This window comes from Lepisosteus platostomus, chromosome 10, assembly GCF_059453375.1.
Source record: "Lepisosteus platostomus isolate fLepPlt1 chromosome 10, fLepPlt1.hap1, whole genome shotgun sequence".
Taxonomy (NCBI): domain Eukaryota; kingdom Metazoa; phylum Chordata; class Actinopteri; order Semionotiformes; family Lepisosteidae; genus Lepisosteus; species Lepisosteus platostomus.
In genome coordinates this window covers 4,265,465-4,281,408 of record NC_142620.1, presented here as the reverse complement: position 1 = coordinate 4,281,408, position 15,944 = coordinate 4,265,465, and the positions used below count along the sequence as shown (strand labels likewise).

General features: G+C 38.3%; 1 protein-coding gene across 10 annotated transcripts in view; it reads left to right on the top strand.

Annotated features, from left to right (window-relative positions):
- kiaa0586 (KIAA0586 ortholog) overlaps positions 1-15,944 on the top strand; it is a 177,236-nt gene that overhangs the window by 94,568 nt on the left and 66,724 nt on the right. For 9 of the 10 annotated variants that reach the window (XM_088647581.1, XM_088647580.1, XM_088647579.1 and 6 more), the window contains 2 exons: positions 13,251-13,323; positions 15,151-15,423. In XM_088647581.1, the coding sequence (XP_088503707.1) occupies positions 13,251-13,323; positions 15,151-15,423 (346 nt within the window). The remainder of the gene's footprint in view (positions 1-13,250; positions 13,324-15,150; positions 15,424-15,944) is intronic. The other variant, XM_088647583.1, reaches the window with a different exon arrangement.

Below are 15,944 nucleotides of genomic sequence, written 5' to 3'. Positions count from 1 at the left end.
CTTGGCTTTTTTTATCTGTGACTAGGTCAAGTGACTTTCTAACTACTGTATTATCTATCTAATCAACTTAATCTATCTAATCCACCTGTTCATCTGTCTCTGCCGGTTGGGCTTTGTCAGCCTGTTAATCTTGGTGTCTCTTTATCAGCCCTTCAAATTTATCAGTCTCTCCACTGAATAGCAGCACCTATCTATCAAACACAGTGGTAGCTTTCTTCTTCTTTCCATTTCCATTGCAAGGATGGATATGTTGGGTATCTTGCAAGTTTCACGTTTCTGAATAAATGCCTCATAACCAGTAACAGATTAATAGAACATTAATAAAGTGTTAATAATAATAACGATTAAGAACATAATAAGGAAACTCAGATTGTGCTTTTATAGAAATGCTTGCTGTCCAGTGTCCCCAGCACTTTAGCATGTTTATTATCCTAAATTGTGTTTTGTGTTCTGCTCTGAAAGAATAGATCACTCATTTCTGACCCTTTCCTGGGTTTGACAGGAGGCCTCGCTCATTATGCTGTTCAGATATCTTTATATCTGACTAGATTGGTGTTACTGCAATTTAGTGAAGAAGTGGTCACTAAGTGGTCAGATGTGTAAAGTGTCATTTTATTTTTATTATTCGATACAGCAATCATTGTCCTTTCTATATATTATTTAACATTCTGGGAGGATTTCTTGCAAACTACTTCTCATCAGTGCATTTGAAATTAATTTATTTTTATAGTCTCCAAAGAAAATTAACATAAACTGTTAAAACACAAATATCGATTCCCCTTGAAATTCTCAGTGCTGCTATATTTTATCAGCGTCAAATCGGTTCATAGCCAATATCCAGGTAATATCACAGTTTTTTTCTAGTGCCTTGCAACAATCATATCTCTGTATTTGATTTTGCCAGCTGCATAGCCTTTACTTTGCTTTCATCTTACAGATGTCACTCTTGACTAACACAGACCACATGGGGGTTAAATTAGTTCCAACACTAGGGTTAAACAGACCGCCTGTTCATCAGTGCTTCAGTCTTTTATTAGAAGGAGGTTCAAGTGGGCTGCTTGCCCTTTGTGCATGAGTCAGCTGTTGATGGCAACCTAATTCTGTAGGAATGTGCTTTCAGATGACAGTCCAAACTTACAGTGATATCACTTACTCCATATTATGTGGTCTCTAGAAAGCAATTTTCTCTCTTGAGGCTCTTCAGGATTCTGTTCTTGGCTCTTACAAGGGCTACTCTAATTCTCCCTATTCTTGGTCATTCTGCTAGTATTGCTTTTTTGTCTGAAAAAGACCAAATAGAAGATAATCCCTTAGAAGGAGCACAATTCCTACAATCTACAGGTTAATACAAAATGCACAAGAATGTTCTTGACAGAGGTTTGTTTGCGCTGAAAAGTGTGAGATGTTAAACAGTTGCAAATGTTTCTGTTACCCAAAGCATTCAGCCTTTAATCGTTATTACTTTTGTAATACTGCATTACAAAAGACATCATTTGTTCTTACAGAGGTCTGTATTGATATCTGGGTCAATAATGGGTCTTCACCTTTGTTTCAATTTTCTGCATGGTACATGTCACAAGTTTTTTCAGACAAACATGGAGTTTTCATTGTGATAATTCAGCGCAAGTAAGCCCCTTGGTATTTTTTTAATTTACTTCCACTAATTCAAAAACTGGCTAACAGTTCCTTGTAAAGCCTCAGGGCAGACACCAGCATATTTCCCCACATCTAATAGCTGGAAAAACATAAAGAAAAAACTATTCCTGGCATTTCACAGGAAATACTTTTTAAGTCTGCACCACTGAAAAAAATCTGTCTGATGGATTGCTGGAGAACAGAAGCTTCACGTAGCAGGTGTTCAGCTCCAGAGTGGAGCCGGGTCAGGTCCTGTTGGATTTCAGCAAAATGTGTCTCAGGTTCTGTCACAAACCCGTGATCAGTCCCTTGACTGGAATGTTGTATATTTAACATCTAGGAAACTTTAGAAACCAGATAAGGTAATTCGACCCATCCTGCTTGCTTGGTTGCTAGTTAACATAATTCATAAAATAACCTGTGGCACTCTTCCAGACTGTATTCAATTCCTTTTGACTTATATTTAGAAATTTCCACCACCCACCTTTATTGTAGACTTCTCAGTTTAGAGCAGCCAAGAACCTTTCAACCTGAATCAGTGCTTCAGCCCTTGCAACAGGTTCGAAGGGACAGCAGTCTCAGCGATTGTGCATTTTCAATCCATGTTTCATGTACAGAATACAAACAGCAGTGCAGAACTGACAAAACCCCATACAAATAATGCCCAGTCTTCAGGGGCATGATCAGTCTGGGTTCAGGCAATGTACTGCCACCCACTGTGCTTCAAATCTGGGTGACTACAGTGTGAGGCGCTTTTTGCTGTATCTGTGCACACAGAAATTTCATAGAGTCAAAATTAATAATTATTATAAGAAAACGTAGTCTATATTCAAACAGTAGAAAAGTATTTCATATTCATAACAACATTATTATTTTACCATAACTGGGTTAGTCCAAATGGGTGAAAATCTAATACTTGAATTCAGTACTGTTAACAGCTAATTGCTGATAGGTGAAATGTGTCAGGGCTGGCAGCTCCTGTAGGAAAATATCAGAAATATTGCAAATAGGTTCAAGATTGGTTTTAAACACTACGTTGTGCATTACTGAGTTAGCAGCAAAAAAGATATCCTAAACAAGAGTGAAAATAATTTCATTAAAACAGATTATGGGTTCTATCTTTGGTTTTAAGATTGCTTTCATATGTATTTATCAGTCTGAGATGGAAAGCCGTTTGTGATAAAATTCACTCTTCCATTGCAGTCTTATCAAGGCAACATTGATTTGCAGTCGTCCTTTCGGGAAATGAAAGGCGAGAGCTGCCAGATAAAAACACTCCCCGAGACAGTGGTAGGCAGAGCAGTGTGGAAAGAATTGTGAATTATGGCTGACTTCATGTTCTCCAAGGGTTTCCTTGTGCATGTTGATTCATTTCAGTGCACAGCTGCTCTGCGGTAAGTTTGCTTTGCTCGGGCTGGATGCCGGACCCTTTCAAACACCCTGAGGCTTCCTGGCATTCAGTGATAACTGGAGCATTATGATAAACTGTGGGATACTGTAAAAGTGCCCAAAGACTGCACCTACATTGATGCCTCCTCTCTGTAGTTTCATAAGAAAAGTAGAGCTAGCAAAGAGCTAGCAGTCAACTTGTTTTTTTTTTACTAGAGTTAGTTTCTTGAATTTCTAGGAATGAAAACAATCTAGCATGAGACATAAGGGTATTAAATCACTTCTTTGTCCATTTGTACCAATTCATAGAAGTGTGATGTATGAGGTTGCACTTATCAGAAGGCAGCTCTTGCCTGCCCTCCAAGCTGTGAGGGCCTGGTCTGGATTAGATTAGTCCTCTTCTGGCAACAGCAGCACCAAGCCAATCAGCAGACAGTTTCCACCAGAGCTGGATGATCAGGCACTTCCTCTTCCCCAGACTGAAGCAGGCGATGGAGAAAGACAGGAGCTGTAGTAGTAATACAGTAATGAAAATAATCGACTCTTTAAAACTGGTACATTTCTCTAATGCAACCCTGAGCTCTCATAGAACTCACATTGCACTCTCTCAAAAGCAGGTTTTCAGATAAAAATGGTAGCATAGGGTTGGTTTGGACGATCCTAACCCAACTTTCCATTTAAATATATTGCATTTGTACGTGAAGAGAATTATAAGACTCAGGGATATGTTGATCAGGAACTTCACAAACACACAGCCTTTAAGGCCAATTACACTCTGCGACTGAACCAGAGAAAGGATTTATCCGAATTGTTTGCTAAAGTCCTCCTGGGGGGTGACTGGATTTAACGTTACTTCAGCGAAAGGAGCCGGCTAAACAAATCAGTGCATAATGTTCTCTCCAGTTCCGCGGCAAAAACTGTCTGAGTGCGAGAGTGAGAGTGTGCGCAGAGAGCAGGCCCAGCGTGGCTCAGGCCTGGTGGGAAGCACCCCAGTGATGAGAATATGCTCAATCAAGGCCCGCACCGGGCCTCACTCTTTCAGACTGGCCAGACTCACTTCGGCCTTACACTTCCTGCCTTGCGCTTTGCTCCTCCTCCAAGGTTACATTCGTCCAAGGTGCGTCTCGATGTGGATTCTCCTTCGCGGGGCCGATCGGATCACACTGCCCCCTTGCAGGTGACAGAAATGGAGGCCGGCACTTCGACTGGGACAAGAGCCATTGCTCACCGGCTGCGGGCCTGTCCCAGGACAGACGCCCACAGTTTTCTGTGCAATACTCCCCTGTGTTCCAGTGGTTTCCAAGCTGTGATTTTTATCAGGAATGCCTGTGAGGCTTTTTCTTTCTATGGGAGTGTTTTGCGTTGGAAAAGGGTGTGTGTTGATTGTTCAGGGCTGCTCTCTCTGGCCCAGTTTGCAGTTCAGATACCCCCCGAGCTTGATAAAGGTAGGGGAGCTCCAGTGGGTGGTGGCACATGAAAAAGTGTCTGGGGTCACAAATCATTCAGCTTATTGTCTGACTGCCACACAAGATTGTCAGTGAACAATTAAAATACAAAGAAATTGACCAAATCACCAAGCGCAATGAGACCAAAAAAAGAGCTCAAAACCATCTGCACTCTTTTTCTTTAAGTTTACTTTGTATTGATTGAATATGCATTTCTCCTTTCCACTTTGGCCTTTATGTAATTTTACAGTTTAATTTAACACAGTTAATTAGCTTTCTTTCTGATGTTGAAGTACTGCAGTTTAATTTCAAGTTCCTTTTCTTAATTCTGGTCTCTCCTTAGCAACCTAATAGACCTCTCAATTGGGTTTGATTATATAACCGCTTCATCTGAAATGCTCAAGCAATTCTGTTATTTAATGTGATAAAGGGGTTGAGGAGAAAATATATAATTAAGGCTGTGAATTAAGTTACAGCAAAAGATGTATGTGCTCCTTAAGTGCAGTATGGATTTTTTAAATTCTGTACTACTTGCATTCTCTGTAGCCCTCTTATGGTTTAAACCACCATACTGGAAATCAACAAAAATGAAATCAGTTTTATTAATATGCAATACATTACCTTAGATTTGTTGTAACCCCATTTTGATGGGAATATTGGCTGTTTTCTTACGTATTTACTGTAGGATGCAGCTTACATTGTGTTCTGCAAAGATTGCTCCTGAACACCCCAGAATGCACTGGAAGTCAAGGAGAAGCTGAAAAGGACCAATCGATTATTTTATTAGATATTGTTTTATTCTTAGGAGAGGCTGCAGTTGTTCTGCAGAGTGGTACTAGCACAGGGCAACCAGCAGTGCCTAATTAAGACATCCTTGTAACCACATCTTATTCTTCCTAAGCCACCAGATTGCAGGGCACAGTGTTGACTTTCTGACAGCGCATATGTCAGAGAGCAATTAATGACTTACAACAGGTCTGTAAAACAGCCAGCAGCTTGAAACTGTGATATCTCTTTGATATCTCGTGGAAGCGAAAACTGATGTTTTTTAATGGGAAATTCTGTCTTAATAACACCTGTGAATACTAGAGCTTTTGTGCTGTTACATTTTTATTGTGAATGTAGTTTCCCAGGGGCTCCAAATAATTATTTTCTGCTTAATACAAGTTTACTAATCTTTTTTAAAAAAAAAAACACAACAAATAAAACACTATTTTTCATATAGTTCTTATGACAGTTTTTTTAGCATTTTTTGTAGACTGTTGAAAGTTTCCTTTTTTAATTCACGTTAATAATCATAGACTGTATAGCTAAACAAAAATAGTATAAAATACTTTCTTTTTGATTTCAAATCCAACCACAGGGTAAATGATACAATTAGTTTTCAACAAGTAAAATATGTTGAAAGTTTTGTCATGGCTAGTGTCCATAACTTAAAATGTTGAAAGAAAGAGGATTCTGGTTGTTCTGTAATACTGCCACTCCTCAAATTCCTCAGGACTTTTTTTTAGATATTTAGAATTTTTTCATCTCATGGAATACAAATGATGTTATTCCTGCTAGCACTAATAGCAATCCCATGTCATTTATGATGCACAGCTTGAAACTTCATTAAACATACATAGGTGACGAGGTGGAAATTTTAACAGGATGGAGGTCTGGAAATTTAAATGAGAAGGTCCCCTAATTCAGAAGGCAAAGGGGAAACTGAGAACTGTGCCGTTTATCTAGCCTGGCCAATATTTCAGAATAAGGATAATCTTTTTGAAATTGGCTAAAACGTCCAGAGGGTAAGTTAATTTCACACCGCATTTGAGGAGGGAAGGCAGCAGGATGGAAGAAAAACCAAGCAGGCCCCAGTTAGTCTCACCATGTTTTCTCATTTCACTGTGCCATTAAAAAAAAAGAGGAACCCTTCACGAGGAAAAGTATGGCAGCCTGTGCTGTACCCTGGGCTATAAACCGGGATTGGAAACGAGACCAAGTGGCAGTGTAGTAGCGGGAGATCTGGAGCAATGTTTTTATAGAGTGAAATCGAGAAGACTGGCTTGTCTGGGCTGGGGAGGATGGCTGGGTCAGGGGCTTCACGGCATTAAGCAGGCATGGCTGCCCAGGACCAGCTGTGCTGCCGAACCAGGCTGGAGAGGCAAGAGGAGCTCGCAGTCTTTTCATCTGCTCCTCCTAAACATCCGAATCTTCCAAACCTGCGCAACATATGGCCGCGCAGGAGAAGGAGTTTGTCTGTAAAATGTGCCAAACATTTTAACCATTCCATGATCAGGCATCCTTAAGCCAGGGGCGAATTGTATTTCAGGGACAAGCTTTGTTGCGGTCTTTCATCTGTTTATACAGACATTGAGCTACCTGCGGAAGCCAAGCTGGACCTGATACATGGGCATCCATGACTTATTCATTAATTAATTCGCTAAATTAAATTGAAATACTTTTTTAGTGTTTGGGTAGCTCTTTAATCGTTGAAAAATGATTAAAGTACATGTGTACTGTACTGTATGACTAGTGCCATAAAACTTGGAACTGAAAACCTAATGCTCAGGCTTATCAGTCTGACTTACATGTAATTCATGCTAATTTGCCTGAATTATAAATAATTATAATTTGCTGAAGAGTAAGACCAAAGTATTTGTGTGCAGCAGTTTTTGTTTCTTTGATTTGCCATTGAAATGCTGGCCTTTTTCTGGTGAAAAAAATCTTTCATGTAACTGTTACAGTTGGCAAAAAGGCTTAGCATGAGAAAAAAGCATGCCTGTCAGTAATTCAGATCAGGTTTCCTCTTTTGTTGTGACATGTGGTGGGGCCCGAGCATGTGGTGGTATACAGAAGTACTGCTCCATCAGAATTCTGAGGGTCTGGATTCCAAGGAGGAGACTGATTGAAGAGTTTCTTTGAACAGATAGGCAGTCATGATAGCTCAGGGAGATATCCCTTTCTCCCTCAACCTTTCACTCTGGAGATGACAGTAGGGTTCTCTTAGAACTGGTGTGTTTAAGAATTTACGTGAAATGAAATGCTGTAAAAGAATTATTTGGAAAAAAAGGAATGATATAAACAGATGCATAAACATCTAGCTGAACTGTAGTTGTCTGTGTCAGAACGTGTTCACATTTAGAAAAGTGCAACAACCCCACGGCTGTCATCCATGGACATGTAATAGCTGTAAGAGATTGGGGGAATTAAGCAGTTAATTTTATGTTTGGTACCACAAAAATCCAGTGTAAACATATTAGAATCAAGTGCTAATAGCTCCTTAATGTCTGCAGAAGGTAAAAGCAATACAGTGCCTTCTGTACATCTCTTTCTTGTTAGCCAAATGTCTGGCATGTCTCTAGCAAATGCTAGAAATGAGAACTTCACCTTCATTTTTATAGTTCAATGCAACCTTTCCACAAGAGCCCTTGGCAATGGAGAAACCACAGGTATATGTGGAATTGCTCACAACAGTAAATTCTCCCTTCTCTAGCATAGGGTGTGAAACAGCTGAATCTGCTCCTGAAGCTTAAGCCAGTTAATTAGGACACAGGGTCTTGTTAGCTACAGGTTGTGATGGGGGGGGGAGTCATGTTTAACCACACCTCTGAGCCAAATGCTGGTCAGGATGCTAATCAGTTTCAAAATGGCACAAGAGATTAGCAGTTTCCTAATTCCATAACACGTAAACATGAACTTAGTGATTGACACTGCTGCCTTTTCATCCTTTGATAGCTTTGATCCCTCCTCCGTGTAAAGGTTACAGGCTTCAAATGTGGCAGATGCCACTTGTTTGTGAGATTCTCAGATTCGAACGAGAGGAGATTCAAAATGTTTGCACGTTGCTTTTGGAATCACTTTGGTTGGTTTTTTCCAGCTATGTTAGGTAAATTACAAGAATATCTAAAATGTTATGTAAAACAGTTATGTAGCTTAAGGTTTCTTTAACATGACTAATAAGAATTTGGAAAGGTCGAAGGAAATGTTCTCAGACAGGTTCTTCGCCTATTTAATGTTTTTAATTTGGAAATAACCTGCCGTATATACCTCTTCTGTCTGAAGGGAGTCACTACCTGCATTCATACAAGCAATTTTGTCTTTTTAAATTTACTTTCCTAATTTTACATTTGTCCCACTGTGTACTTTGCTAAGGATTTGCGACAGATCTTATGAAAACCCCTGAAGCTGCTTTCCAAAGTGAGTGAAGACTCAGCCCTACACTTTGCTAAGTCCCTTCATCTCATTGAAATGCACATCACATGTTTTTAGCAAGTCTATAGCTTGAGAGGGTCTTATCTTCTCTTTCTGAGAGCTGTGCTTTAATTCCCTAGGTAGAATTAGACTTATGCAGGTTTATGGTTCAGGAGAAGCTGGTTAAGAGCAGTGGCTGGAAAGCTGTCTTTCGTGATACAATTTACATTTATTTTTAAATCTGTTACTGTAAAACCTGGTGTCTTGGGTCTATTGTCATTTTATGCATATTCCTTAACAGCAGTTTTTAAGTTTGAAATTATTTGTCTGCATTTAGTATGTTACGCTAACAGTACACATATACTGTATGAACGTAATGATTGATGTTCAGTTTATGAACAGTTTGAGGATTTTCTGAATGTGAATTTTTATCTGTACATTACAACAACATCACATGAAACTAAACAACATTTGTACATGAGTTTCAAGTGCTTATTATCACCCTAATAAATTCATGTTTACTTTAGCAAATGCAAAAAATATTCCATGTCCTATTTTCTGTTTAAAAAATTAAAAAGATATTCATTTTCTGATTTCCTAAGCGATATTCTTTTCCATTATAGAAAAGAACCTGTATTTCTCTTTATGTAAATAAAGCAGAATGTGCTTTTAATGGAAATCATGAATGATCAGTCCTGCACATTTCAAATAAAAAATGTATATAATTTGTGCACATTTGTAATATACTCCCACTAATGAAGTCTTACTCTTATGTTTATGATGTGTGGTTATTTTGTATTGCTTGATGTTATATAGTTATAACTGGTGGATAAGTGGCTCGCATTAAGACTTTAAGGTTGATTTTAACTAGGTGTCTCAAAACTGAAAGGACGGTCCTCTTCTTTACATTACTCCAGTGTCTTTAAGGAGGTTATAGTAGATACATTGAGAAATTAAGAACTGTTCAAATTACGTTACTGTGCATTGCTATCTAAAGTGACAGATGATGTCTTATGAACATGGTTTCAGATGGTGTTTCCTTCTCTGTACAATACCTTTATTTTTAACAGTTGGAAAACAGTCTGGAGGATTGCACACAGTATATAGAAAATTATCCACATCCTTTTCTTTGCCTCCTTTGGTGAAAACTAAATAATAGGGGAGCTTGGATTTTCCTGTTATGCATTCCTCTCGTTGTTTTATTGGCAATTGTAGCAACATGCTGTAGGACAAAATTTGTCTTTACTTACAAAATGAAGAATTTGTTTTTAAATTAAAAACAGATAAAGCCCAGCAGACAGTGTTTTTGGTTTCTCTTAATCAGGCAAATCTGGAAACTTTTACTCTAAAAAATTTTGGGTAGTTTTATACTTTGTATAAAGTTGTATTTTATTCAGTGTTGTGATCATTTTGTTACATTTGGATATTAAATGAAACATGTATGTGAAATACTTTCATGATTTGTGTGTTTAGATATGGATTTCATGTTTATAGGAGAACATTGTTAATATTTATTGTGTTAGTATATAAGCTTTATGTGTACGACACTGTCACCCAAAAGATAACAAATGTGTTTATTTCCACAGTAAATATCCTTAAGTATACTAAATGCTAAATGATCTTACGACTGAAATTCTGTGAATTATAAGCAGATATGATTGATGGTGGTTTAATTGGAAGCCACAGTCTCCTTTAAACGTTGCACTGCATTGTGCTGTGTGCATGAACTTCACAGCATGACTCTGCTTGTTCTCCAAGCATTGTCAAAGTCACTTTGTCCAGCCAGGCCTTTTCTGTTTATGTGACTACATCTGGAAGTGATTTGGCCTGATAAAATTATCAATCAGGGAGTCCGGGCAGTGTTATTAGTGTCTGATTTGGATGGTGTCCAGATGCGTATTGGACTTGATTGTTCTACCACATTGTTTCTGCAGAAAACAGTTTGTGTCTTTTCCCCTTGTGCAATTACTTTTGGCCAGCATGCTGGAACATTGCTGATTTTTACACACAGCAAGACACTGTTAGAAAAAGAGTCAGTTTCCCACTCTTCCCATTCATAGCAACTGGAGGAAGGCGACATATTGATTAAATGTGCTTGGCACATCGTAGTCCTTGTGTTCCTCCTGTGCAAATGAGCTCTCCAAAGATTGCTTTCAGATTAGAGTGCCGGTTGATCCTTTGTGATAGTTTTTCTGTCTTTGGAGATCCAGTTGTAATTTGATTTCTTAAAAAGTAGAAAAAAATGATTAATGGAGGCAAATGCAATATATAGATGCACCACAAGCTAAATGATAAAACACTAAACAGAAGAAATAAAGTAAGAATAACAAGTTTTGCAGTGTGTTTTGCAGTGTGAAAGTCAAATTCAGCCAGACTTAATCTTGATTTTATGATCTCATTACGACTGCTGGCATATTGTCACAAGTGCACACAGAATGCAGTTATCAAAGTGTAATTCAACTACACTGGGATTTAAAGAGGTAGTACAAAGCAAAGATAAACAGTCTCTAATGAATGATGAATAAACTCATGAGTAATGAAATCATGCAGTAATACATGAATCCTGCTTATTCATTTAATAAACACCATAAATAAGCACAGTCAATTTATGTAGTTGGATGTATTAAAATATCCTAACTAAAGAACAAACCTTAAAAAAATCCAGACAAAGTAATGCTTATAGCAATTTTTAGTCACAATTGTGTTTGAATATAAGATATATTGTAAAACTAAATCATTTTAACATGGCTTTGAAAACTTTCAGAATCTAATCTTTAAATGATACACATACTTGTTTTCGTCTCTCAATATCAATCAAAGAGTACAGCAATGTAGAGTGCTTTTTTCTTTGGTGGAATCAGTGGACAACTCTAAAGAAAATAAGATTACAGCTAAATAAATACTGAGGAAAGATGTCTGCATACTTTGTACTGTAAACCTACACTTGGCATATCTAGAACTGCTAGCGTTTTATTTTGCAGACAGTTGAAGTGAATAGTAACTCCTCTTAGACACAAGGAGTCACAAAGGATGCTGATTGTACAAGCGAAGTGGGCTTCCAATCCGAGCTTTCATCAGAGAATCACAGGTCCTGTAGGGAAATGAGTAGTGATGGCCGAATTAAAGTTTCCATCTTGCGTTAGAACCAGCTGCTATCCTCACAACAGGGACTACTGTGAAAAACAAAGCAGGCTGTGCTGGCAGCATCAGGATCCAGCACTGTGTGCTGTGAGTTTCCTGAGGGTATATGAATGAATCACTGCCATGGACTACAAGCATACTGTACATCCCTTAACTGTGTAATGGTGTAGGGTGCATCTGCATATGTGTTTTCCTGTTCCACCATGGATTTTATTACTTGTCTTTTCCTACTCCATGATAAATATAAGACATAGCTGTATGATACTTATTCTATTAGCAAGGTTAAAGTGGAGTGAATACACAGCTGACTCTTAATATCCCCTTCAGTCATACATTTTTAATTTACCTTTTAAAGTGTTGGAATGAGCTTCATGGCAACTCTGGGAGCACAAGTTCCACCAGCATGAATGAGACAAATACAGGTCCAGAACTGTGTGGTGCAGACTGCTTTGAAAAAGGGCATTTACTCCAGTGCTGTGTAGTGAGGGCAGCTGGCTAAACTTGGTCTGAATTTTCAGAAATCTGTCTTTTTGAGAGATGCTGCAGAATGCAGAAAGCTGTTTCTGATTTGCATTGGAGTGCTGTAGGACAATATCAGCTTTTAGCTGATACACCAATAGTTCTGGTTTTGAAGTCCTCTGTATTCGAGATAAATTGCTTAATTTTCATGGCCGTTTTTCTTTCTCAGTTATCTTCCCTAATCATTGCCAAAACATGAGTGCCACAGTTTCAGTTTAATCAGAAGCCCTCCTTGTCAGTCCATTGTTTTGATCACCACACAACCACTCCAGTTTGTCCTTGATAGTAACTGATTCCAGGAAGCTATAATCGTGATGCTGAACAACTTGTTTATCATTTATTTAGTTTGAAAATGTAAAAGTACTCAATATATTTGCTATTTACACTAGCTAATGTAGAGTCATACATTTCTAAATGCAAAGATCCTTAATGCACAGTTAATGAAAGCAGCAAAGCAGAAATGGTCTTTCTGTTTGCTTCTTTCATCAAATAAAGCCTTGGGGGCATCACACAACTACAGACCAATATTTTAGTACTTTAATACTAATTAATTAGCAGTGATGAACACATTACACTATTTGTCAAAGTTAATGTCTTCTAATAGTCACATAAAGAAAACGTTCTATTTTCTGGATTGTATAAAATATCTTATTTTTGGGATAGAAAACTACAATATTTTTTAAAGCATATTGTTTTTTTTTTCTAAAATCATGCCAAGCTTGTAATTTCACCTTTAGCCTGTTTGAATATAGAGTCGGCGTAAAATCTAGAATCGCTGCTCATGTTGTCAGACACAGGAGAAAATCCAAAAAGACACAGATCATATTGAAGATCGTGAGATGTGATTTGCAGTTCATCATTCCACGTTGAGATAACAGCTGTAGAGCTGTGAAATGAACTGTGTCCACTTGACCTTTTTCTGCTTTGTTTTCCCCGTATTTTTAGGGATGCCTCCGGAGAGATAAGAATCAAAAAGACAGTAGATGAATGGATTGGCACCATCAGCAAGGACATTCAGGTGAGCATATGTGGAAGCAGATCGGTATAAACAACACACTAAGCAGTTTATCCTCTGTGCAGCTGTTGCTGTGAACGAAATGCCGGGGGGGGAGCAATGTTTCCTTAATAAATAGAACTGTGGTGTGAGACTGAAACTTTCAAAATAAAAGAGATGTTTTTTTAATGGATGAGTGCCGTTACTGAGGTTTTCATAGCAACCATTAAAAGCAGTTGAAATCATAGCCTAGAGTCGAACAACTGAAAAAAAAGAGAAATGGGTTCAAAATGAGAAATGATCCAAGACGGTACATGAACCCTCTCTCAGTGATGTGTTAGTTATACTAAAGCCGAACAGATGTGTGACTGAAACAAAAAAGCTGTAGCTGGACAGGTAAACTTTATCAGTTTGAAAGAGCAGCTTTGTTCATCCTAATGGTGTACAAGCCTCTGTCAGGCAGCCAAAACACCCTTCTCCAGTAGGGCAGTGCGTTCCAAAGTGCCTTCTGCTCTGCACGAGACACACTTGGCCTGCCAGCCCGCCAGCCTGGGACAGCTGGCTCCTGCCAGCCTGGTCACTCTGGCCAACAGTGCGTCTGGCTCGCTGCGGAGCTACAGGAGCTGCAGAGTCCTTCCTTCTGTACAGTATCGTGGGATTTTGTATGTGGCAGAGATACTGAAAGCCACTTAAAACCCACGTATAAAAAAACCCTTCGTACATCTTTTTGAGTGATGGAGTGAAAAGGTGGTCTTAAACAAGTCACGATTCAGAATCTCATGGTCTGTACTGATTGCTTTTTTTTGTATTACTATGCTGACTTTTTCATCCGAGGTTATTTTCATAATTTTAATACATTTTAAAGGGTTCACTTTGCCATTCTGAAATCGCTGATTAGCTTGTATCACACAGACGGCAAGTTTGTATCCAGCAACTTATAACTGGTGAGTTTTAACCTAACAAAATGGGTCTCAGTATCCAATAGTTCCATCTTCAAATGCTTCTGAATATAGGAAATGGTGTCTTTCTTGTTTTCAATTCATTGTGCCTGGAAGGGAAAATGAAAGCTTTTGAAGACTTTGCGATCGTTAGAGGATTGTTGTGTTATTTCCTCTGATCAGCTGAAGTGATGTTTGGCATCCACTTAAATCTGTAAGCATTTTCAGCAGATGGACAGAGCACTTTCCTAGCAAGCTCGAGTGCTTCAGAGGTTTAAAACAGTTCTGCAATATTAGGAAAGCCAGACATGGAAATTGGAAGAGTGTTTCACCTTAAACAGTAGAAAACAGTAGTTTTTCTAAAACAGTAGAAATGTTTTTTTTGTATCATAATGAATTGGTTCTTTAAATTCTGTTTTCACAGAAACCTTGGGTATATGGCAGCATTAACCACTATAATAGTTTTACTGTGTAATAATTTCTTTGTGAGAACGACCCCTGATAATGTGCTTCACTCAGTGTTTCACTTGGTGCTTCTGACAAAATTTTGAATGACAGGATAAACAGACTTAAAACTGTATAACATCCAGTGATTGTATTCCAGATAGAATTCAGGTCCTTGAATTAATTAATCTTGGGGGTCTCAAATTAACTTTTAATTTTATTGTTTTTTGTGCTGCATGGCAATGACATTTTATTAAAAGCACCTTTAGACTGCTGTTAACGTGTTACTGACAGCTGTCAGGCAATAGCTATGGACTAGATTGCCTTATACAAGTGTGCTTAGTGTCAATTTTAACAGACCAATCTGCAGATAAAAAAGTTGAAAAGTTTTGAGTGGACAGCTCAATACCCAACTTGGTCCTATGGTATTGGTTTCATGTCTAAAACACATTGTTCCTTTCTATGACAGGCTGAAATTGCAAGAAAGGACTTTGTTTCTCAAATGAAAGGAAAAGACAAAGAAGCTGCTACTGTCTCATCGCAGAAAGGTCAAGGTGCCAAGGACATTAGACAGCAGAGAGATGTGAAAAATGCTGCTCAAAGCAAGCTAATAACAGCAGCAAGAAAACCTCTGAACACTTCGAAGCCATTCCGAAAGGCAGCTGAAGGACATGTTGAAAAGCCCAATGTGCAAAGCAAATCCTTCTCACACTTTCTGCAGAAGAAAGAACCTATATTAAAGGTCAGTCAGTCATTGAGGTGTGTGTGCTGTAAATTACCATTTACTGAAAAACACAGACAACATTACAGCTATCAACGCCTGTAACAAATACTTTAAAATGTTCCCCAATAATGAGTGTTGTTTTAAGGTAGAATGCTGTTCACCAGGGTAGGCAAATCTTCCCACTATAAACATGATAAACTCGGTGACTGAATTGTCATGTTTGATTTGCAAAAAAGATTGTTAATTAAATGATGCTTCTCGGCAAGGCAATAATAGATGTGTGCCTCTTTAAGAAATCTTTAAATCTTTCTTTGTGTATTTATGTATTGTATGATTTCTGCCAGCTTATCAGTTTGGTGACACTGAAACAGTTGTCATAACTAGTGTTATACCATGAACATCTCCTCCTGTTTATCTGGCTATCTGAATGTAAACATCATTTCTCAGGAGATGTTTTTGTGTTCTCTGTAACCAAATGAGGTGTAAAATGAACTGTAGGCTGGCTGACGGACAGATTTGCTATAAATAAGAGAGGTTGG